Below are 25,197 nucleotides of genomic sequence, written 5' to 3' on the forward strand. Positions count from 1 at the left end.
GGGCAACGAGGTCAGGGGGAGCTGAGCCTGTGTCTGTGAGTCCTCTGCCTCCACACCCTCCTGCCGCCAATCCTTGTGGCCTCAGGGGCTGCTCGGTTCAGCCCATGGTGGGGCTGGACACCTGCTGAGCTGCCCACCTCACTGACTTGGGAGCGGGAGGCCAGGGCCCCAGGGGGTGACCACGGGAAGCCGGGAGGAGGGAGGACAGAGCCCAGGCTGCTGCACCTGGGCCCTGACACTCGGGCCCTCGGGAGGGTCCCGTTGGGACAGGGACTGAGTGGGGCCCGGGAGGACAGAAGGACGACTGGGAAGCTCACCTTCATTCACGAGGTATCGCACGTAGAGGAGGAGCCAGTGGCGGTACTCGTGGCTGGAGCGCAGGGTGAGCGCTGCAGCGACCTGGCTCTCCAGGTAGGCCAGGGTGGTCTCCTGCTGCACCATGTGAGGCACGGAGAAGAGCCGGGCTGCCTGCCTCCCTGAGCTGCTGAGGCGGGGAGGGGGCAGGTATCAGACTCCACAGCGGCCCAACCGCTCCCAGGTCCTGCTGCTCTGCACCTCCCATCTAGCCCCCGAGGGGACAGGCCAGCAGCCCAGGCACCCACCCAAAGTGCAGCCCAACATGGGGATCCATGACCTGCAGCCCCTCACACTGCCACCCAGGTCCTGAAGTGACAGAGCTGTGGCCCTGCACCCTGAGACAGTGCCCACTGTGGCTCCCAGCCCTCGGCAGCCCCAGCCCAGCCCTGTGAGTGCCGCTGGGCTCAGGCAGTCAGAAGCCAGGCCTCGGAGGGACCACGTCCACAAAGCCAGCTGGATGCCTCCCCTGTATCCGGGTCACCTACGTGGAGGCGCGGCCCTGGACTATGGCTAAGGGTCCCGAGCACAGCATGGCGTCCTGGGATGGCAGGCTGCTCCTGAAGTCTGCACACTGGGCCAGGGAGTCCTGCTTGTCAGAAACCAGGTTCCTGGGGAGGCAAAGGCAGGAGCGGAACTCAGGGAAACCAGGAGGCCCAGCAGAGGCAGGCGGCGAGGGGCACTGAGGGAGCCGAGGTCCCTGTATGCCCATGTGGGGCCTCCTTACTTGAACACTCTGGCCCCGGGTCTCAGGTCCTGGGGGCGGGGAGCGAGTATGCCTGGGATGCTAGTCTGCCTGGGAGCCCACATGCCGCGGCCCTCGGAATCGGCTGAGGAGTCCCCAGCATCCAGCCTCCCAGAGCTCACACAGCATTCCAGGCATCAGTGCTTCACATTCTCTGGATGCTTCACACAATTTAAAAACAGCCTGGTGCCTACAGAGTCCACATTTCCCTTCTCAAATAACCAGCTTGTTCCATTATACTAATCACATACAATACACGATATTTTGCAATTTGGAAGAGCAGGGAGTGGGGATTTTGAGGGTTGCTGTTTTTTTTTTTTTTAACTCAAGAAAGAAATCTCAGTCTGAGGATAAACTTGTGTCCAGCAACCCTTAACAGAGACAGGCTGGATGGCGGCACACTTGGGCCTGAAGGAGCAAGGCGCAGGCAGGAGAAAACTTTTTTTAAAATTTATTTATTTATTTTTGGCTGTGTTGGGTCTTCGTTTCTGTGCAAGGGCTTTCTCTAGTTGTGGCAAGCGGGGGCCACTCTTCATCGCGGTGCACGGGCCTCTCACTATCGCGGCCTCTCTTGTTGCGGAGCAAGGCTCGACACGCGCAGGCTCAGTAGTTGTGGCTCACGGGCCTAGTTGCTCCGCGGCATGTGGGATCTTCCCAGACCAGGGCTTGAACCCGTGTCCCCTGCATTAGCAGGCAGATTCTCAACCACTGCGCCACCAGGGAAGCCCAGGAGAAACCTTCTGATCGGCTGGTACACGAGGTACACCCTTTCTAACTCTGGGTTAAGATCTCTGATGTACAAAGAAGTTTTACAGGGACTTCCCTGCTTAGGACTCCATGCTTCCTATGCAGGGGTCCCAGGTTCGATCCCTAGTTGGGGAACTAAGATCTGCGAGACATGCAGCGCGGCAGAAAAAAAAAAGAGGTTTTACAAATATAGAAAAGGACTCCAAAATGGACAGAGCAAAGGTACAGACCTCACACGTGGTGAGTGACAGTGCAGCCCCACTAATGCACCAAGCCAGTCGGAGGTGCCCCTCGGCTCCGACTCAGCTACAAAAACAGCAGGGCCGGATGAGGCTGCCGTGAAGCTGACGGCACCTACGGAGGCCAGGCTGGAACTACTCATCGACAACCATAAAAGTTCAAATGTCTGCTACAGACAAAGTGACCCCCGGGGAACAGTGGAGGGGAAGGACAGCGTCCCTGTGCACAGGTCTGAGGGCAGAGAGGCAGGGGGCTGGCAGGGATGGGGGCTGCACTGCAGCCTCCACTCTGGCCAGACTCCCAGGAGAAGTGGGCCAGGCGGGGCCCTTGCTGGCTGTGCTGGGTTCTGGCTCAGATGGACCCTCCAAGGGGCAGGGCTCAGGGCGGTGTGCTTACCACGCAGACAGTGATGGGTTGAAGCAGTAGGCCTTCCCGTCCGACAGGTTCATCACGGGGATTCCATGCTGCGTCAGCAAGATCTGTGACACCGTCATGTCACTTCCTAGGGAGACACCAAGAAGGGGTTCCAGCGTATTCTCATCAGCGGGCTCCATGGCTCCCACAGCCCTAGCCACGCAGACGGGACCCCAGAGCCTGCTCTCCGTCTCGGCTGAGCGGGGCCCTTCGTGCCAGACCTGGACTTGAGCTGCCCGTCCCCAACCCCACCCCAGGGATGGGGCGGCCCCCTGCCAGGCTCACCTGCCAAGATGGAGTGTAGGGACTCTTCCTTCACCACCACTATCTGCCTGTGCACATCCCTGGGGGAGACAGGAGCAGCTCACCCTCCAGCCGGGCCCAAGGGCCTGTGTGCCGGTGGGGCGACCCTCCCTGCAGCAAGGGCACCCACACAGCCGCTCCCGCCCTGCCTCTCACCAGACGGACAGCGTGGCTGTGGCGGTGAGGGCCATGACGTAGGAGCCGGTACAGTGCAGGGTGGAGATCGGGGATGGCAGCAGGATGGGAGGGAGGAGGCGGCGACCACAGGTGGAGAACACGGACAGCATCCGCTTTTCACAGGCGACACACACCACGTCACTGGGGGAGCAGGGGGCTGGCGTCAGGGAGGCTGGGAGCTCTGGTGGCCCCGAGATGCAGGGACAGAGCCAGGCCGGGCGGCAGAGCTGATGGTGCCTACTGGAGACCTCTGCCTGGAGATGGAGTCCTCGCCCCCATGCGGTGGCTCAGGCTTTTCTGGGCTCACACGGAACTGCCCCCAGGGAGCACGTGCCCGAGGACCAGCGGCCCTGACAGTGAGCCAGGAAGCAGGCCTCACTGTTTGGGAGCAGCTGCAGAGCATCCCCCCGACAGTCTCCTAGCTGAGACCAGCCAGAGGGGCCCTGGGAGGCCTCTGCCCAGACAGGCCAGGGGGAATGTGGGGACGACAGGGTGCGTCTCCCACATGGGGCGCCCAGCTGTGCTCAGAAGGCCTTCGAGACCGGGGTGGGAGAGACATGTCGCTCCCTGAGCGAGAAAGGCTTCACCACAAGTGTGTCGGCGCAGTCTCATGTCTCTCCTCTGAGCGTCCACTAGGCCCCTTGGCTGTGCCCGGCACAAGCAGGCTCTGCCTTCTTAGTGGGGCCCCCTGGGGTGAGAGCGAGCCTAGAGCGAGGCCAGAGCCTCAGACCCCAGGCAGTGGGAGCAGGTGTGCAGCCAGCACAGCAAGGTCCAGCCCAGCAGCCCACTGGAGCCCTGCTCCAAATCACTTCTGGGCTGCCAGCCGGCGCCTACGGTCTGCACTGGCAGCCAGCTCACAGCGAGGTCAGCCAAGGAAGAGGCCGTGGGTCCGTGTTCTGTCTGCTCGTCCCTGTGGTCAGGGCGCACCTGCAGCCAGCCCGCTGCCAGGGATGCCGAACCTCTGGAGCTGTGGCGCGGGGGGCAGGTCTGCACGCTGGGCTGGGGCCTGGCTGGCCGCTTGGCCGGACTCCCCGGCAGCCTCTAGGTCACATGGGGAGGCTGTGCTGACACACCTGGCCCCCAGCTGGGGCGTGCCGGCTGCCTTGGGACCAGGGACGAAGGGGGAGCCCCAGGGGACGGAGGGAGGAACAGAATGGTGGTTCCGTCCAGGCCCAGCACCTGGCTCGCTCAGGGCCAGGGTCACAGACATTTGTGAGAGTGTTTCACATGCAGCCTCATGAAAAAGGATTCCGGGCCTAATGAAAACGACCACATCTAAGCTGACAGCTTTGTAAGACCCTCGTAGGGGTACTGAGAACACAGTCCCGACTGGGGCCATATGTCCCCGGGTCCTCTTTCCAGATGGAGCACGTGCGGGGCCACCTCCAGGGGTGGTGGAAAGACACTAGGTGACTGACCACCGAATTCAGGTCTCCCCCAAAAGGGCAGATCTGGAAAGGGCTGGCCTTGGGACTCAGAGGACAGTCAGAAATCCATGCTGATTTCCTTGGATGAAAACCTGGGGTCCAGAGAAAAGGCCAGCCAAGGTCAGAGAGACGCAGGCAGAGCTTGGCCTGGAAATGGAGACTTCAGGAATCCGACTAGAATGCCCAAGGGGCTTAGGTGACCCTCCAGGACTCAGTTTCCTCTCCTGTAACACACGGATGATGGTGCCACCTTCAAGGGGTGTCCCAGGGACTCGGATGACTCAGGCACCAGCTCAGTCCCAAGCGAGGCTGGGCGTAGGCCTCCCTCAGACAGGCCACCTCCCAGGACAGCCCGGTGCCCCACAGTACAGTGCGGGGTCTTGCTTTACGTTAAAGGCAGGTGGGGTAGAGACCCCTGCTCTTACCAGCTGCCGGCAGCGGTGAGGATCCGGCTGGTGAGCACCGTCTCCCACTCCTTCCCTTCCCGGCTGCACTTCAGGCGGCTCAGCTTTATGCCCCCCACGGCCGTCACCTCGTTCTCCACCTCTATGTACATGGAGGGGTCAGAACTCACCTGGGGGAGAGAAGCAAACAGAACGTTTTCAGCAGCAGTGGCCTCAGACGTGGGCCACGGACAGGGGGAAGGACACAAAAGGGTGGACAGAGTTGCCGGCCAACAGCAGGCTGGGGGTGGGGGTGGTCGCAGGGCAGGACAGGGGGCCAGAGGTCCCAACATGCAGCCCCCAGGGCAGGGCAAGTCCCAGGAGCTGGTGTCCACCTTGTCCTCTGTGCAGTGGAGCAGAGAATCGGTGTCACAGCTAAAGACCTCGAAGCCTCTGGATCCCATCACCTCCTCTCACAAGGGAGGATGCAGAGAAGGCAAGCAACCGGCCAAGAGAACACGGCACAGAAGGACCCCAGCCCGCTCGGGGGGACATGGGTCTCCTGACTCCTAACTGAAGGATCTTCAAAGACTGTCAGGTTTGGCCAGAACAGAGGCTGTGTTGGCACTTGGAGGAAAGGTCTGGAAAGCCCTCAGGCTCTCCAGCTCCTTGGCAGTGCACCTTGGCATGCACACTGGAGCCCAGTGTCACTGACAGGAGGGTCCCCAGAAAAGCGTGGGGAGATGTGTGCAGTTCAGCACCAACTCCACACGGGCTCAGCCTCGTGTTTTGTGTCTGGGGAGCTGACAGGCAGATACCCCACATGGGACCTAGGTGAGCGGTTCGTACTTGTGTGGCCACACAGCACGGTTCGTACTTGTGTGGCCACACAGCGGGTGAGCTGGGGTGGAGGGCCGGCTGTGGCTGGGGGCTGGGCCCCCAGAAACCAAGAACAGCCCCACACAGCACTCCGCAAGGAAGGCCCTCGGGTGAGGGGGGCCGGCTGAGTTTGGGAGGGGGATTTGTGCGAGAAGAACCAGGGGGCCCCACCCTTAGACCCAGAAGGACCTGTCCACCTGCCCTCTGGCAGCCCTGAGGGGCAGCCTGGGCTGGGGCAGTGTGCAGCCCACCTGCATGTGGGGTTCTAAAAGGTTTCCCGAGGACATGAAACTGATCTGAGGTATAGAGGGTGGGAGATGACGGTGTGTGCAAGGCCTGGCACGGGTGCTGGGATGAGCGGCCAGAGGGCCTCTGCGAATAAAGAAATACTTGCTGTAGATCTGTGTTTTGAACAAGCCTGTAGTTAGAAGCTTCCACTCGAGACCTTGAAAGACCCTGATGATGACCCCACGCTGGGCACTGGGAAGTGGACGGGCCAGCAGGCTGGTCAAGAGACAGACCAGTGCCACACGGTTCCATGGGCTGAGCCCACGGCCGACAGTGGAGATCGAGGAGGCTTCCAGGAGAAGGAACACCTGGGACAGGTCTTGAAGGAGCTGGGCACCCAGAAGATGGAGGGCAAAGACATGGAGGAGAGGCGTGGGGGCTGGGGAATTGAGGGGTCCCAGAGAAGAGGCCAGCCATCTTGTTAAGATTGGGTGGCTGCTCCGCTCAGCCACAACTTCCCCCAGAAGGTGATGGAGAGCCACTTGAAAGCAGCCCCAAGTCTGTGACAATTCAGGGTTTACACCTCCCAGGGGGTGGGGGTGGGCAGGCGGACAAAAAGAATGTGCAGTCTCGGGAGGGAGGGAGGCGGAGGCCTGCTCACCTGCAGGGTGAAGGCTCTTTGGGGGCCCGGCATGGGCAGCTTCAGCGCAGCTGCTGGGACGGACAAACACACGGCGTCCTTCTCTGCAGTCAGGGCAGCTGGGGACTGCAAGAGCAGAGATGTCCCTGAGCCCTGCCTGGCACTGGAGGGCAGTGCCAGGTAAAGGTGAGTCACCAGAGGTGAGGCTGGGCCTACTACCCGGGCATTTTCACCCTCTGTGAGGGTAGATGATCGCTACAGAGACCCCTACTGCAGAGACGAGGCAGCTGACCCCAGGGTGGGGCTCAAGGACTCCGGGTGGGTCAGGGGCAGTTCTGGAGGTATACGTGTCCACGCCAGCTGTCCCCACACTGATGAGGCACGCGGGGCCCCCCTTCTTCCCCAGGGCATATGCAGGCCCCCACACCGAGCTCAGGAGGTGGGCCGGGGGCAGCACTGGCCCGCCAGCCTCACCTGCACAGACAGGGACATGGGCATGAGCCGCGAGTCCTTCCGAGGCCGCCCTTTCTTCTTCTTCTCCACCGTTTCCACCTCGAGCTCCAGCTTCCGCTTGGAGAGCGAGGAGGGCTTAGTCACAGGGACCTTCTCATCGCTGTCACTGCTGCTCTCCAGGACATCCCGGGGCCGCAGCTCCTTCACAAGGCTCTGCTCTTTCAACCTGCACAAACACAGACACCCGTGGCTCTTGCACAGGACTACTAGTTTCATGATAATCAATAAAATCCATACTCATCTCCAAAAGTTAATAAATTAAAAAAGTAGGAGAGGACTTCTGGTTTCGGCTGTAAGATGCAAACAGCTTGGGAGTTGTCATTCTCACTCCTAAAATAAGAGGAAAACTGAAAACCTGTATACCAACAACTCTTCTTAGACCCACCAGAGAAACCGCTGCCCTGACAACTGGAGACAAGGCAAAGACATAAAACCGCCTGGAGCCCCACCAGGGAGGGAGGAGGGCACCCACACTTGTGTTAGTTTTACCTCCAGGAGCTCCACCAGTTGTCATGGGTGGAGATCAGGAATGGAGTGCTCCTCCCATATGCTTTGGGCTGAGGAAGGGGAAAGCAACCACTCTGAAACACACCCAGAGTCCTGTTCTCCTTAACAAAAGCCTTCCCCCGAGGAAAATTACTTTACTGAGTATGATGTGACCTGGGGGCAGGGCAATCAACCAACTCCAGCCTAGCTCCCCTCCACACGCACTAAGAAACTCTCCTGAAGGTCATAGGCCAAGGGACTCTGGCCCAACAACAACATAAGAGACTTAATCATGAGACTAGAGAGTGCTTCTCCTCCCCAATACCTCACAAAATCAACAGGGCCCCTGTGTAATAAGAACACTAGATCACAACTAAGAGAAATGCAAGACACAGACTCCATTTAACAAGGAGTTTCTAGGGAAACTCAAGGAAAACAGGGAGAGAAAAGCAAGGACACCAGAGGAAATGGAAGCCTCTGACACCTGCAGCTTCAGGAGACAGTAAACAAGACCTAATTCTTACCAGGTAAACAAAATCTCACATTAAAGACCTTTTACCCCCAGTTCCTATTACTTAGTACATTATGTCCAGGTTTCAACAAAAATTACAAGACATGATAAAAGGCAAAACAAAATCAAACAAAAACCCAAAATGAAACACAGTCTCGAGATGAAGCAGGATCAGAACCAGAGTCAGACATGGCAGCAATTTTGGAATTATGAGGCCAGGATTTTTAAATAACTATTATTAATATGTTAAGGGCTCTAATGGAAAAATCTGGACAACACACAAGAACAGATGGATCATATAAGCAGAGAGAATTTAATAATAATAATAATAGCTAAGACTTTTTCAAAATTAATGAGATACCAAACCACAGATCTGAGCTGCTCAGAGAACACTAAGTAGAATAAATACCAAAAAATCCACACCTACCTACACATAACATAAACTGCAGCAAACCAAAGACAAACAGAAACTCTTGAGAGAAGCAGAGGGAAAAATATACTTCAGCTAATAAGGGACAGAGTAAAGATTACAACAGACCTCTTTTCAGAAACCATTCAAGCAAAAACTGACTGAAGTGAAACATTTAAGGTGTTAAAAACAAACCCACCAATCTAGAATTCTGTATCCATTGAAATTATATCTAAAAAATGAAAGAGAAATAAAGGTTTTCTCAGACAAAAACAACAAAAAGACACTAGAGGAAATGTGTTGCCAGCAGAACTGCCTTGCAAGAAATGTTAAAAGAAGTTCTTCAGAGAGAAGGAAAATGATACAGGTCAGAAACTTAGATCTGCATGAAGAAAGTGCTAGAGAAAGAATAAATACTATAAGAATTTTTATTTGTCTTATTCTTAATTAAAAGATAACTTTTTGGGAATTCCCTGGCAGTCCAGTGGTTAGGACTCTTTGCTCCAAATGCAGGGGGCCCGGGTCTGATCCCTGGTTGGGGAACTAAGATCCCACATACCGCAATAAGCACACGTGCCACAACTACTGAGCCCGTGAGCTCTAGAGCTCAAGTGCTGCAACTAGAGAAGCCCGAGTGCTGTAACAAAGACCCAGTGCAGCCAAAATAAATAAATAAATTAATTAATTAATTTAAAAAAAGAACAAATCACATTCTCTAAATAAGAAATAAAAAATAGAACATAATCATATTAAAAAAAAAAATCCCTTGTCAGGGAACTAAAATCCCACAGGCCACACACACACACACACACACACACACACAGAAGTAAAAGATAACTTCTTGCTCAAACTAGTAACAGCAACAATGTATTGGATGATAAGTGAAATAAATAAACAGTAGCAATGTTATATGTCCTGGAAAGAAAGAATTGGGAATACTTTGTTAACAGGCACCTGCACTACCCTTCAGCATTATAACATTATTTGAAAGTGTACTTAGTTATAAATGTTTATTTCAAACTGTAGGGCAACCACTAAAAAAAATTTATAAAGCAGTACAGTTGACATGCTAAGAGAGACAATGGAAGAGATACATTATCTTACTATCTAAGATATTCTTAGATAATGCTAAGAGATAATATAAGAGAGAGAAAATGGAATCATACCAAAAACATGCTCAATTAAAACCAGAGAAGGCAGAAGAAAAAGGGGGAGACCAAAATCGTTAAGAATATGGTAGATATTAATTCACTATATCAATAATCACTTTAAATATAAATATTCCAAATATACCATTAAAAGAAACTGACAAAAAGAATGAAAAAGAAAACCCAAGTATATGTTGTCTACAAGAAACTCAGCTTAAATATAAAGACACATAAATTAAAAGTAAAGGTTGGTTCCAACTATATGACATTCTGGAAAACAAAAAACTATGGAAATAGTAAAAAAAAAAATCAGTTATTGCCAGGGGTTGGGAGGAGAGAGGGATTAACAGGCAGAGTGCAGAGGATTGTTAGGTCAGTGACACTATTTTGTATGATACCTTTATGGTGGTAGATACATGTCCTTATACATTGTCCAAACCCACAGAATGCACAACACCAAAGGTGAACACAATGTAAACTATGGACTTTGGGTGATAATGATGTGTCTGTGTAGTTTTATTGGTTGTAACCAATGTATCACTCAGATGTGGGATGTCAACAGTTAAGGCAGAGGGGTATATGAGAACTCTCCGTACTTTCTGTACAGTTTTGCTGTGAACCTTAAACTGTTCAAAAAAAATAAGTCTACTCTTTAAAAAAAGGGATGGAGAAGGACATGCCACGCTAACACTAATTAAAAGAAAGCTGGAGTAGCTGTATTAATCTCAGACAAAGCAGTCATCAGAGTAAGGAAAATTATCAAGAATAAAGACAGGCGGGCTTCCCTGGTGGCGCAGTGGTTAAGAATCTGCCTGCCAATGCAGGGGACACGGGTTCGAGCCCTGGTCTGGGAAGATCCCACATGCCGTGAAGCGACTAAGCCCGTGAGCCACAACTACTGAGCCTGTGTGTCTGGAGCCTGTGCTCCGCAACGGGAGAGGCCGGGACGGTGAAAGGCCCGTGCACCGCGATGAAGAGTGGACCCCGCTCGCCGCAACTGGAGAAAGCCCTCACACAGAAACAAAGACCCAACACAGCCAAAAATAAATATAAATAAATTAAAAAAAAAAAAGAATAAAGACAGGCATTATATGATGATAAGAGGGTCGATTTTCCAAGAAGACATAGCAATCCTTAATATGCATACATCTAACAATAGAGTGTGTTAAAATACATGTGGAAAAACTGATAGAACTGGAAGGAGAACTAGACAAGTCCACTATTATAGCTGGAGATTTCCATATACCTCTATCAGTAATCAACAGATCCAGCAGACAGAAGATCAATGAGGACATAATTAATTGAACAGTACCATCATTCATTGTATTTAACTGACATTTATAAAATACTTCATTTATCAATAGCAGAATACATATTACTCTCAAGATCACATGGAATATTCACTAGTATAGACCATATTCTGGGTCATAAAACATACTCTAACAAATATAAAAGAACAGAAATCATACAAAAGTATGCTTCAAGACCACAACAGAATTAAAGTAGACATCAAAAACAGAAAGCCAGAAAACTCACACATCTTTCATGATTAAACAACATTTCTAAATAACACATGGATCAGAGAAAAAGTCTCAAAAGAAATTTTAAAATATTGAATTAAATGAAAATGAAAACACAATGTCAAATTTTATGGGATACAGTGAAAGCAGTGCTTAGAGAGAAACTTATTGCAGAGAATGCATAAATTAGAAAAAAAGAAAGACCTGAAATAACTTCACCTTTAGGAACTAGAAAAAGATGAGCAAGCAGTAGAAAATTAATAATAAAAATAATAAAAAATAATATTAAATAATTATAAATAGTAAATAAAAATAATATTAATGCAATAATAAGCAAAATAATGTAAAGCAAGCAGAATAAAGTAAATAGTAAAAATTAGAGCATAAATCAATGAAATTGAAAAGGGAAAACAAGAGAGAAAAATCAATGAAATAAAAAGTCGGTTCTTTGAAAAGATCAATAAAATTGATAAACTTATAGTGAGGCTAATCAGAAATGGAGAGAGAAGACACATATTACTAATATCAGAAATGAAAGGGGAGGGACTTCCCTGGTGGCGCAGTGGTTAAGAATCCGCCTGCCAATGCTGGGACACAGGTTCAAGCCCTGGTCCAGGAAGATCCCACATGCCGCAGAGCAACTAAGCCTGTGCGCCACAACTACTGAGCCTGTGCTCTAGAGCCTGTGCTCTAGAGCCCGTGCTCCACAACGAGAAGCCACCGCAATGAGAAGCCTGCGCACCTCAACAAAGAGTAGCCCCCGCTCACTGAAACTAGAGAAAGCCTGCGTGCAGCAACAAAGACCCAATGCAGCCAAAAATAAATAAAATAAATAATTTATATAAAAAAAAGAAATGAAAGGGGAGGTAAGCAACAAGGATTTACTGTATAGCACAAGGATCCATATTCAATATCTTGTAATAACCTATAATGGAAAATAATCCGAAAAATATATAACTGAATGATTTTGCTACACAAAATACACTGTGTGAGACTAACACAATATTGTAAATCAAGTACATATCAATAAAAAAAGAAAGAAATGAAAGGGGGCCCTCACTACTGATCCCATCCATAGACATTAAAAGGATCATAAAGGAATATTATGAATGACTTTATACCCATATATTTGATAACTTAGTTAAAATGGACCAGTTCTTTGAAAAAAAAAAATCCACATAACTCACACAAGGAAAAATAATCTGAATAGACCTGTATCTATTAAAGAAATTAACCAACAATTAATAATCTTCCAAGAAAAAAAGCACCAGACCCAGACAGTTTTACTGGTGAATTCTATCAAACATTTAAGAAAGAAATTATACCAATTCTCCACAATCTGTTCCAGAAAACAGAAGTAGAGGAAATAAATCCTAACTCCTATGAGGCCAGCATTACCCTAATATCCAAACTAGATTACAAGAAAGAAGAACTACAGACCTCTCATGAACAAAGATTCAAAAATCCTCAGCAAAATATTAGCAAATTGAATCCAACAATGTATAAAACGAATTATACACCATGACCAAATGGGATTTATTCCAGGTAGGCACACTGATTTAACATTCAAAAATCAATTACCATAATCCACCACATCCAACAACACTAAAGAAGAGCCTTATGACCATATCAACTGATGCAGAAAAAGCATATGACAAAACCAAACATCTATTAATGATAAAAACTTAACAAACTAGAAATAGAGAACTTAACTTGATAAATAACCACACAAAAAACTTACTGTTAACATTGTACTGGAAGTCTTAGCTAATGCAGTATGACAAGAGAAGGAAATAAAAGGTATAAAGATTGGGAAGGAAGAATAAAACTGTGTTCAGTGAATAAAAACATCAGTGATGACACTGTATCATTGCAGAAAATTCCAAAGAATCAACAACAACAAAATCTGTAACTAATAAGCAATTATACCAAGGTTGCAGGATACAAGGTTAACATACAAAAGTCAATTACTTTTCTATATACCAGCAATGAACAAGTGGTATTTGAAATTCTAAACACAATACCACTTATACTGGTGCCAAAAGAGCAATAATTTGATAGAAATATAACAAAATATGTACAAATTCTATATGAGGGAAACAACAAAACTCCGATGAAAGAAATCAAAGATCTAAATAAACTGACATATTCTATGTTCATGAATTGGAAGACTCAATATTGTTAAGATGTCAACTTTCCCTAACTTGATCTAGAGAGATTCAATGGAATCCCAATAAAAATCCCAGGAACTTATACTGTAGTATCAACAAACTTATTCTAAAGTTTATATGAAAAGGAAAAGGCCCCAAAATAGATCTAAACAAATGTAGTCAGTTGATCTTTGATAAAGGCAAAGACATAGAATAATCTTTCAACAAATGGTGCTGGCACAAATGGATGTCCACATGCAAAGACTAAATCTAGACACAGACCGTGCATCTTTCACAAACGTTAACTCAAAATGGATCATAGATCTAAGTGTAAAATGCAAAATTATAAAATGAGAACTCAGAAGAAAACACAGTAGGAAGTCTAGGTGAGCTTGGGTTTGGCAATGAGTTTTTGATACAACACCAAAAGCATGATCCATGATAGAAAAAAAAAAATCTAATGCGTTGGACTTCATTAACATCAAAAATTTCTGCTCTGAGAAAGACACTGTCAAGAGAATGGAAAGTCAAATCAAAGACTGGGAGAAAATATCTGTGAATCACATTACCTGAATAAAGACTTGTATCTAAAATATACAAAGAATTCTTAAAATTCAGCAGTAAGAAATAACCAATTAAAAAAAATGAACAAAGATCTGAACAGGCACTCACCAAAGATGAGATGGCTGATAAGTGTATGAAAAGATGTTCAGCATCATATGTCATTCAGCAATTGAAAATTAAAACAAGATACCACTAAACACTTATTAGAATGGCTAAAACCCAGAAAACTGATGATACCAAACGCCAACAAAGGAACACATTCACTGTTGGTGGGACTGCAGTCATTTTGGAAGACAGTCTGGCAGTTTCTTACAAAGCTAAACCTAGTCTTACCATACCAACCAGCAATTGCACTCCTAGGTATCTGACCAGTGGAGATGAAAACATATATTCACACAAAAACCTATACGTGACTACTGATAGCAGTTTTATACATCATCTCCATATAATTGCCAAAAAACGGAAGCAACCACGATGTCCTTCAATGGGAGAATGCTTAAACTGTGGTACATACAAACTATGTGTATCCATACAATGGGATAAGATCTGGTAATAATAAGAAATAAGCTATCAAACCATGAAAATGCATGGAAGAACCTTAAATGGATATTACTAAGTGAAAGACACCCATTTGAAAAGGTTAGGTACAGTATGTTTCCAATTATATGACTTTCTAGGAAAGGCAAAACTGTAGAGACAGTAAAAAGATCAGTGGTTTTCAGTTATTCAGGGAGGAGGGAGGGAGGGATAAACAGCTGAAGCAAGAGGGATGTTCAGGAGGTGAACTTACTGTGCCTGATACCAGACCCTCCTGCTGCCTCGGAAGCAGGAAGCTTGGCCCTAAGTGAATACTCACTCACTGCCACTTTCTTTCTTATTTTTTTGGGTTGTTGATTCTTTTATTTATTCACTGCCTTTTCAAGGGAGAAGCTGAGAATGGCAAACTTGATGAGCCCTTATTCTATAGTTCCTGCTGGAGCTGTATGTGTGGCTGAAAGGCCTTATGAGATGTGGGTAACACAGCTACTGAGGGACAATCCCTGGTGACATCAGGGCCCAGGTCATGCATCAAGACTTTGCCCTCTAGCAGCCCGATTCAAGGGGTAGCCTCTGCACTTCTCAAAGCAGGGTCTGGCACTCCCCGAGAGCTAGGAATTGACAGCGATAAGGGCCATGGAGACCTGCAAGGTGAACATCCTTCCTCAGTGAACAGAAGGAATTCCTAGCTATGGTGCCCTGTGGTTTCACTAAGGTGGAGATTGTGTTTTATTCTGGCTATTCAGACCTCACTCCATTTCCAAAACTGAGATTTCAATACTTGCTTAAGCCTGTGAAACATCGGCCACTCCCTCTTGACCAATGCCCCACAGCCCGCCCTCTTTGGGGAACTCCTGTTAGGTGCACGCAGACCCTACTCTCTGCCCTCCAGACTCTCCTCCTTGGGCTCCACCTCTTCACCTCTGCAGCACCCAGGCCATTTCCTCAGATCAAATGCGCTCCTCAGCTGGGCCTCCTCTGCTGTCAAATATGCCCACTGAGGTTTTTTTTTTTTTTGGATGCGTGGCTTGCAGGATCTTAGTTCCCCGACCAAGGATTGAAACCTGGGCCCCTGGCAGTGAAAGCACTGAGTCCTAACCACTGGACCGCCAAGGAATTCCCTCCGCTGACTCTTCAATTGAAATGATTATTATTTTTCTTTTCCAAAAGTATTTTTGGGTTCATTTCCAAATCTATCTGGTCTTTTTGATGGTATATTATTCCTTACTGAGCTATAATTCACATACCATAAAAGTCACCATTTTAAAGTATAGAATTCAGTAGTTTTTAGTATATTCATAAGGCCATCAATCATCACCACTAAGCCTTGCACATTTTCATAATCCCAAAAAGAAACTTTGTATCCATCAGCACTCACCCCATCCTGCCCCGGCAACCACTAATCTACTTTCTGTCTCCATGGATTTGCCTATTCTGGAATTAAATATAAATGGAATCATATAACATGTGGTCCCTTGTGACTGGCTTCTTTCACTTAGCATGTATAAGCATTCCATTCCTTTTATGCAAATATTGCCACATAATATTACTGATATATTGTATGGATGTACCATATTTTAAAAATCCATTCAATTGACAGACATTTGGGATATTTCCACTTTTTGGCTATTATGAATAATACGGATATGAACTTTTTTTTTGGCTGTGTTGGGTCTTCATTGTGGTATGTGGATCTTTCGTTGCAGCATGCAGGCTTCTCTCTAGTTGTGGTGTGCAGGCTCAGTATTTGCGGCAAACGGGCTCTCTAGTTGCGGTGCTAGGGCTTAGTTGCCCCGCAGCATGTGGGATCTTAGTTCCCTGACAAGGGATCGAACCCATGTCCCCTGCATTGGAAGGTGGATTCTTAACCACTGGACCACCAGGGAAGCCCCCTGATATGAACTTTTGTGTACAAGTTTTTACATGAATATGTTTTCAATTCTCTTGGGTATCTACCTAGGTGTAGGACTGCTGGCTCAGATGGTAACTCTATCTTAACCATTTATGGAAACGCCAGATCATCCTCTGAACCAGCTGAACCATTTTACAATCCCACCAGAATCTATGAGGGTCCTGATTTCTCCCCATCCTCACCAACACTTCTTATTATTTGACTTTTTGATCACGGATCCTAGTGGGTGCGAAGTGGTAGTTCACTGTAGTTTTGGTTTGCATTTCTCTGATGACTAATGATGTTGAATGTCTTTTTATGTGCTTATGGTTGTTTGTGTATCTTCTCTGGAGAAATGCCTATTTAAATCCTTTGTCCATTTTAAAACTGGGTTATTACTCTTTTTACTGTTGATGTGATTTGCAAATATTTTCTCCCATTTAGTAGGTTGTCCTTTCATTCTGCTGACAGTGCTCTTTGAAGCACCAAAGTTTTAAGTTTTGATAATGCCCAATTTTTCTATTTTTTCTTTAGTTGCTTGTGTTTTAGGTGTCACATCTAAGAAATAGTTTTCTAATCTAAGGTCACATCTATGTTTTCTTCTAAGAGTTTTATAGTTTAACTCTTACATTTAGTTCTTCAATCCATTTTGATTTAATTTTTATACATGGGATAGTATACGAATCTTTCCTCATGTTTTCTTTATCTTTCTTATCTTTGACCATCTTACGCGTGTTTATTTGACAGCCACCATCTGACCATCTACCATCAGAGGTACAGAGGTCTACACCTTCTGCTCCTGACGTCTCCTGACATGCGTGGATGATCAGGGTTTCTTCACGGGCTTTGTTCCTTTGGATTCTGAGTCATCTCAGGCAGTGTTTCTTTAGTGGGAATACAGTACCCCCTGGGGTCAGGATGGATTTGTATTTGCTTTGCCAAGTGCCTCTGGGGTGTTAATTAGACTAGAATCTTCTTTTGTGTCCAGTTCTTGGCTTGGTGATTTCCAGATGACAAAGGTAGTGTTAAAGTGACCTCCAATCCACTTGAGGGCAGGCCTGTGGTGACACAGCCTCAGGGGAAGACTGTTTTCCTAACTCAGAGGGCAGGCTGAGACATTCCAGGCTCTGGCCATGTTCCTATGCTGTCAGTCAGGTTTCTTCTAGTCCCCCTCTCACTGGAGGTACACTTTTTTAAGCAGCTTGACTTCATGCTAGTGTCTTAGTTCCAATCCCTACGTGGCTCAGGCCTAAGGCCCTGTCTCAAATCTGTGTGGCCATTAACACTCAAGGTCCTTGTTCACCAGGCCAGTAACCTCCTGGCCTAACGCCCACTGCTCTGGTTGTTTTGTTCACTCTTAGATTTTGGCTCCTAGGGACTTCACTTACTTTCTTGTGAACTAGTCACATACTTTAGGGACACATGTTACGTTTCATCCAGCATTTCAGAATGTTTAGCAGCAGGGAGGTTTCAGATCCTCTATATTGCTGGGCAGAAAAATTGCTGGGTAAAAAGATCATATGAAACACCTATATAAAACAGACGTGACCACACTGCAGACCCCACACCAAAGTCACAGAGGCCACCGATGACCTGAAGGGACAGTCCTCCCATGCTGGCTTCTGGGGCCTATTCTCCAAGGACGAATCCCACTCAGACAAGCAGTTTTGAGAACATGGGTGAAGCCCCGGGGACAGTACAGTGTGGCTTTAGCTCCAAGACACCGTCCATGGCAAGGACAGGTCTCATCCCAGATGCTCCCTCCACTGGGCACCTTCTGGCCATGTGGCTCCTGCAAGAGTCTCTGGCCCACGTCCCTGATGTGGCTAATGGTAACGCTGAGCCCAATCACCTTGCAGTGGGTCACAGCTCCAGGTTGGCACTCAAGGCCCCGGCCTGTGTGGAGGAAGGTGGCCCGGCCCCCCCTCAGACTCTCCCAGCCTTCAACTTGCTGGACCAGGCAGTGAGCTCTGTGCCACAGCGGGCTTGGCAGGAGGCCCTCCCAGGAGGCAGAGAAGCTCTGTGTCAACAACAGAGGCTGAAACACTCAGTGTGGCTCCTCAGGAGGACTCCTGCCGCCCCGTGACTGCTGCCTGTACTCAGGAAGGTGCAGAGGACATGCTGCAGGGGCTCAGAAGCCCATTGGACCTCACAGAGGCCTCCCCTCCATCACTTTAATCTCAGCTCCCGACCTCCTGGTCAGTGTCTGAGCAGAAAGCCAGGACCAGAGCCTTCTACCCTCTGACCATCTCAGCACAGCCTCTGCACCCACCAGCCCTCGTGCCTCTGCCCTTTGGTCCCCACCCCACCCCCACCCCATGGCTCCGTGAAGCAGCCACACCTTTCTCCTCAGAGTGGTGGCTCCTGAATACAGAGGGACAGGAGTCTGCACCCTCACGGGAAGGCGGACATGGCACGGCTGGCCCAAGTCTGTACCCTCCCCATCTCTGGGACCCCACACAGCCACCACCTACCTTTCCATAGCTGTCGGGGTCAAACCGACCAAGGCAGGAGCCCCCGGCGTGGCTTTGGAGCGCTCCGTGAATCGGGAGTCGAACGCTTTCATAGGTTCGATCTTGGACGGGGTTGTCAGGATGGAGGGGGACGGTGCAGCGGGAGCAGAGGCCGCATTCACGCTGGGGGTGGGGTGGAGACGGAAGGCCACGTCAGCACAACCCACTGAGGATCCGGGAGTCCGGGATTTGTGGGGCTTGGAGCCAAGTGAATGGGGCACAAATATCAAACTTCCATAAATAATTTCAAGATGTAATTGACTATTGCCAACTTTCTTTAATACCTTCACATATTAAAGTTCTGGGAGTTTGGCTTTCTGAGAAGGCTGTGAGCAAATGCACTCACACCCATACCACTTTAGTGTTCTCAGAGCTTCTGGGGGTAGCATGAGGCCTCAACTAGTGGTTCCTACAACCCCGTTTTCCTCACCATAAAGCTCTGTCACCACAACCTGAATACAGCAGCTCCACCCAACCCGCTCTGACCACCAGCTCTGACCATGGTCTCACAGGGACAATCACACACCCTTTATGCTCTCCTCCAAGTGCTCCCTGTGTCTCTGACTCCACAGAGAAAAGGGAGCTCAGGCTGGAGCTTGCCAGCTCCCTGTTGTCCCGGCACATCCCACACATTGGGTCAAAGCCACGGGGCCTCCTCTGCCCACATCCGGGCTAACTGCCCTCCCCGCTGCTGGACCCCAGGCCAGACGCCCGCAGGCACCTGTATGACCCTCCCCTCCTCTCCCGGAACCTGCACGGCCAACTGTTGAACATTTTGCAAACCTGGTGTCCTATCCTTCCCCAGACACCCTTCCTCCCAATGCTCTGCTTCCTGACTGGTCTTGCTGCTCCATACCCTTCTCTTCCCTCAAGGGAGAGGGGACACTCGAAGCCTGGCGCATGCCTCCACAGCCATGACACCAGAGGCAGGAGCTGTGATAACGCACGGCCCTGTCCCTGGCGACGGAGGGTCACGTTGACAGTGTCAGTTGTGTGCCAGTGCGGCAGCTAAACTTGGGCCACTGTTCGTTTCCTAAGGTGCAAGTCCCAGCGCCTGTGTGTCCACTCCAGGGAGAAGCCAGCCTTCCTCCCCTCGCCCACCACTCCTCAGGCTCCGGGCCTCTGCTCTCGCTGTTGCCCCTACTCCCCAGCCCCGTCCCCTGGCTCAGCCTAAATGAGAAGCCTTCCTGAGATCTGCCCACCAAGGCCCTCAGAGGGCCAGCCCCGCACCCCTGTGGCCACCTCTTCCCCTACCAGCCTAGATCCTCCCCGGAGATGAGGACCCACCAATCAACCCCTGCACACGTCGGGCCTGGCACAGCTTGTCACTCAGAGCAGGTGCTGGGCAAATGGCTCCTGGCTCTTAGTCATGCTCCTCTGGTCCTTTCAGACTTCTAGTTTGGTTTCCAGGTGATGGCCAGTGAAGACACGGGCTCCCCGAGCAAATGTATTTTGAGTGTGAGGGGAGTCTGTGCCGTGGCACATGAGCAGGCTGGCCGAAGGTGGGCTGGCCCTGTGGCAGGTGACGCGTCACTGGCCAGTTGCCACCCTTAGTATTCCCATCCTGGGACTGCATCTTCCCCCAGGACATGAAATCCTCAGGGCCCTAATCATCAGACTCTCCTGATCAAGGCTCCCTTCTGAGCAGGCCCTCATCTGAAACCAAGTACTTGTCTCTTTTCTTTACTGAAGAGGCCACGAAGTGTCCCTGGAACTGTCCAAACCGCACTTGCCCAGGTACAGGACCAAGCTTGGCACCTACTCACCTGTCCTTACTGACAGAATCGCCCGCAGGCCTGGTGCCGGTCGCCGCCACAGGCTCGGTGGAAGGCTTCGAGGTGCCGAAGGGGACGGGGGTGCTGGAGTCCAGCGGCAGCAGCTGCGGGCTGCTGTGAGAGGTGAGCATGGTGCCCGCCAGGGAACCCGAGAGCGGGATGCTGTTGAAGAAGGCCGTGGAGAAGTCCCTGTTGTCGAGAAGGAGAAAAGTCAGCCTTGGACGTCGAGCACCACGTCGAGTACTTACACATCGTAAGCAAATTTTTTTCTGGGTCCAATGGCAATGTATTTTCATGGCAGAATTTTTATGCAAGTTACAGAAAAGTAAAAAGGAAATTAAAATCACTTCATACACTACATTTAATTAGATCTAAGATGAACTGGTACTTTATATACCAAGAAAGAAAAAAACTGCGACCGATTATAACTGTCAGGTGTCACTGATAAGCCGCACCCTGATCTCAAGAGGTGTTACCATGTGCAAATGTGTCTTGGGGCTGGGGAAACACAGCGCAAAGAGTGGGCCTCCCTTTCATTATGGGCAGCATGGAAGTGCCATGGTTTACCCAACCAGCCTCTCGTGAGGAACAGCTGGACGGTTTCCTGGTGTTTCTGTAACACACACTGCAGTGTGCCAGCTGAGGGCCCTGGGTATCATGGCTCAGCCACGCACAGGCTCTGAGGCCTTGGGCACCTCAGCCACCATGTCTGCAAAAGAGATGACAGGACCCTCCCCAAGAGGCCGCTGTCTGGACTAACCTACTTCTTGTAGCGCATGACACGGGGCACACACAGAGACGCCTGCTGTTGTAACTGTCATCCCACTTGTTTCACACGTTACGTGGGATAAATTCCTAGAAGGAACTGCAGCAGCAAATGGAATGTTCATCGACGATTTTGGATAAATAGTTCTCAAGAGCCTTGCTTTGAGGTTCACCTCACAAGCCGTGCATGGGTGCCTATACCCCCAAACCCTCATCAATGGTTTTATCAACTTCTTGATACCTGATAATCTGAGAGATGAAAAATGGTATCTTACTACAATTTTCATTTGCCATTATTTTGATGCAAGGTTGAAATTTTTTCATCTAGAAACATCTGATTTCCCTTTTTTGGGAGCTGTTTGTTCGTAGCTGTCATCCATTGTTCTATTTGGTTATTGGTCTTTATTATTGATTGTAAGACCTATTTACATATTCAAAAATTCCTATATGGACAGGAAATATTTTCCCCAGGATGTTGTGTTTTGACTATTTATCATGTAATTTTCCTTGCAAAAACATGTTATTTTTGTGTGGTCTAACTTTTGTGTAATTTGTAGAAGACTTTTTTTACCTCTGAGGTTATGAAAGTATTCTTCTATGGAATATTCTAAAATTTTAAATAATAAAAAAATTAAACATTAAAAAAAATCTCTGAGATGTTCAGAATGTTCTCTGAAAAATTTCTGAGCTGTGCAAAATTTTAATGCGTGAGATAGGGCTCCAAATGTTTTTTTAAATTTATTTTATTGAAGTATAGTTGATTTACAATGTTGTGTTAATTTCTGCTGTACAGCAAGGTGACTCAGTTATATACATACACACACACACACACACACACACACACACACACATTCTTTTCCATTACGGTTTATCATAGGATTCTGAATACAGTTCCCTGTGCTATACAGTAGGACCTTGTTGTTTATCCATCCTATATATAATAGTTTGCATCTGCTAATCCCAAACTCCCAATCCATCCCTCCCCCACCACCTCCCCCCTGGCAACCACAAGTCCGCTCTCTATGTCTGTGAGTCTATTTCTGTTTTGTAGATAGGTTCATCTGTGTCATATTTTAGATTCCACATACAAGTGATATCATATGGTATTTGTCTTTCTCTTTCTGACTTACTTTACTTAGTATGACCATCGCTAGGTCCATCCATGTAGCTGCAAATAACACTATTTCATTCTTTTTTATGGCTGAGTAGTATTCCATTGTATATAAACCACATCCTCTTTATCCATTCATCTGTCGATGGACATTTAGGTTGTTTCCATGTCTCAGCTATTGTGAACAGTGTGCTATGAACATTGGGGTGCATGTATCTTTCTGAATTATTGTCTTCTCCAGATATATGCCCAGGAGTGGGATTGGTGGATCACATGGCAACTCTACTTCAGTTTTTTGAAGAACCTCCATACTATTCTCCATAGTGGCTGCACCAATTTACATTCCCATCAGCAGTGTAGGAGGGTTCACTTTTCTCCCTTCCCAGCATTTGTTACTTGTGGACTTTTTAATCATGGCCATTCTCACCAGTGCGAGGTGGTACTTCACTGTAGTTTTGATTTGCATTTCTCTAATAATTAGTGGTGTTGAGCATCCTTTCATGTCTCTGTTGGCCATCTGTATGTTTTCTTTGGAGAAATGTCTGTTTAGTTCTTTTGCCCATTTTTCGATTGGGTTGTTTTTTTATTATTGAGTTGTATGAGCTGTTTCTGTATTTTGGAAATTAAGCCCTTGTCGGCTGCATCATTTGCAAATATTTTCTCCCAGTTTGTAGGCTGTCTTTTCATTTTGTTCATGATTTCCTTTGCTGTACAAAAGCTTGTAAGTTTGATTAGGTTCTGTTTATTTATTTTTATGTCTTTTTAAAAATAAATTTTTTTATTTTTTATTTTTGGCTGTGTTGGGTCTTCGTTGCTGTGCGCGGGCTTTCTCTAGTTGCAGTGAGCGGGGGCTGCTCTTCGTTGTGGTGTGTGGGCTTCTCTTGTTGTGGAGCACGGGTTCTAGGTGCGCAGGCTTCAGCAGTTGTGGCACGTGGGCTCATTAGTTGTGGCTTGCAGGGTCTAGAGCTCAGGCTCAGTAGTTGTGGCACGTGGGCTTAGTTGCTCCGCGGCATGTGGCATCTTCCCGGGCCAGGGCTCAAACCTGTGTCCCTTGCATTGGCAGGCAGATTCTTAACCACTGCGCCACCAGGGAAGCCGTTGTTTTTATCTCTATTGCCTTGGGAGACTGACTGAAGAAAACATTGGTACGATTTATCTCAGAGAATGTTTGCCTATATTCTCTTCTAGGAGTTTATGGTGTCATGTTTTTTCTTTTTTTTTTCAAGAATTTTTTTTTTTTTAATTTTATTTATGGCCGTGTTGGGTCTTCGTTTCTGTGCGAGGGCTTTCTCTAGTTGCGGCAAGTGGGGGCCACTCTTCATCACGGTGCACGGGCCTCTCACTATCATGGCCTCTCTTATTGCGGAGCACAGGATCCAGACGCGCAGGCTCAGTAGCTGTGGCTCACGGGCCCAGTTGCTCCGCGGCATGTGGGATCCTCCCAGACCAGGGCTCGAACCCGCGTCCCCTGCATTGGCAGGCAGACTCCCAACCACTGCGCCACCAGGGAAGCCCTGGTGTCATGTTTTATATTTAAGTATTTAAGCCATTTTGAGTTGTTTTTGTATATGGTGTGAGGCAATGTTCTAACTTAATTGATTTACATGTGGCTGTGTAGCTTTCTCAACACCACTTGCTGAAGAAACTGTCTTTTCTCCATTGCATATTCTTGTAGGGCTCCAATTTTGTTTCTAGAGAGTATCACTTCCTGACTTCATTTACTGAATTAGGTAATGATTTGTCACAGATGCAAAATATTACCTTTAAAGTTCTCATAAATATTTGAGTCTATTTCTGAGTTTTCTATTGTATTCCACTGTTCTATTCACGTGTCAGTACCTCACTATTTTAATTATTATAGCTTGTAAGATTTAATTTCTAGTGGGGCTAGTCTTTCCTGATTAATCTTTTTCAGAAATATTTTAGCTACTCCTATGTACTTTTTCACAGAACTTCAGAATCAGTTTGTCTGATGCTGAAAACTCCTGTGGTTATTTGTATTGGCTCATGTTACAGCTATAGGCTGAGGGAGATTTGTCATCTTTATGATATCGAGACATCCTATCTAATAAATGGTATGCATTTCTAGTAATTTCTGTGAATTTTCTTTTAGGTATCTCAGTAGAGTTTAAAATTTTTTCTTCATAAAGATCTCCATTTCTTGTTACATTTTAGGTACTGCACTTGTGAAAGTGATTTCTTCCTTTGCATCTTCTAAAGGTAACTGGTGCTACTTGATCTTGCTATGTTGCACCCAGTCATCTCATCGTCTTCTTTTACTGTCTATGGTGGTTTTTCCAGTTGATTCTCTTGCAGATTATACCATCTTTGACTAATGACACATTTACCACCTCCTTTCTAATTTCTTCTTTCTCTTAACTAACCATAGGAGCTTGGATCTCTAGAACAATGTTAAATTACAGTCAAAGGAGTAGACATGTGTTCAGTTTTTAAATTTAATTTGAAATAAGATAGTTTAACAAGTTTAACAAACATCTATCTGTTCCCATTTAACTGAGTTTTAAATAACAATGATGTTGGGTTTAACAAAAATGCCTCTTAAGCATCTACGAAGATGATCATATAATTTATTTATTTTGATCTACTGACATGTAGGAGTAAATTAAGTTTCCCCAAATCATTTGAACCATCTCGCTTTCCTGAAATAAATTTTACTTGTTTACAGTGTATTAGCATTTTAACACATTGTAACATTCTGTTTGTTATAATTTTATTTAGGATTTTGCATTGACATTTGGAAATAAGA

The 25,197-nt window shown here is 47.6% G+C and overlaps 1 protein-coding gene across 7 annotated transcripts in view; it reads right to left on the reverse strand.

Annotated features, from left to right (window-relative positions):
- The window catches only part of LOC132347616 (protein HIRA), a 74,484-nt gene that overhangs the window by 12,957 nt on the left and 36,330 nt on the right, over positions 1–25,197 (reverse strand). For 5 of the 7 annotated variants that reach the window (XM_059894295.1, XM_059894297.1, XM_059894298.1 and 2 more), the window contains 10 exons: positions 20,546–20,743; positions 18,741–18,902; positions 7,012–7,216; positions 6,559–6,663; positions 4,833–4,981; positions 2,960–3,121; positions 2,786–2,844; positions 2,483–2,588; positions 843–965; positions 318–484 (listed from right to left, as the gene is read on the reverse strand). In XM_059894295.1, coding sequence (XP_059750278.1) covers positions 318–484; positions 843–965; positions 2,483–2,588; positions 2,786–2,844; positions 2,960–3,121; positions 4,833–4,981; positions 6,559–6,663; positions 7,012–7,216; positions 18,741–18,902; positions 20,546–20,743 — 1,436 coding nt within the window. Of the gene's footprint in view, positions 1–317; positions 485–842; positions 966–1,572; positions 1,781–2,482; positions 2,589–2,785; positions 2,845–2,959; positions 3,122–4,832; positions 4,982–6,558; positions 6,664–7,011; positions 7,217–18,740; positions 18,903–20,545; positions 20,744–25,197 lie in introns of those variants that run through there. The other 2 variants (XM_059894296.1, XM_059894301.1) reach the window with 2 other exon arrangements.

Source organism: Balaenoptera ricei, chromosome 14, assembly GCF_028023285.1.
Source record: "Balaenoptera ricei isolate mBalRic1 chromosome 14, mBalRic1.hap2, whole genome shotgun sequence".
NCBI classification, from domain to species: domain Eukaryota; kingdom Metazoa; phylum Chordata; class Mammalia; order Artiodactyla; family Balaenopteridae; genus Balaenoptera; species Balaenoptera ricei.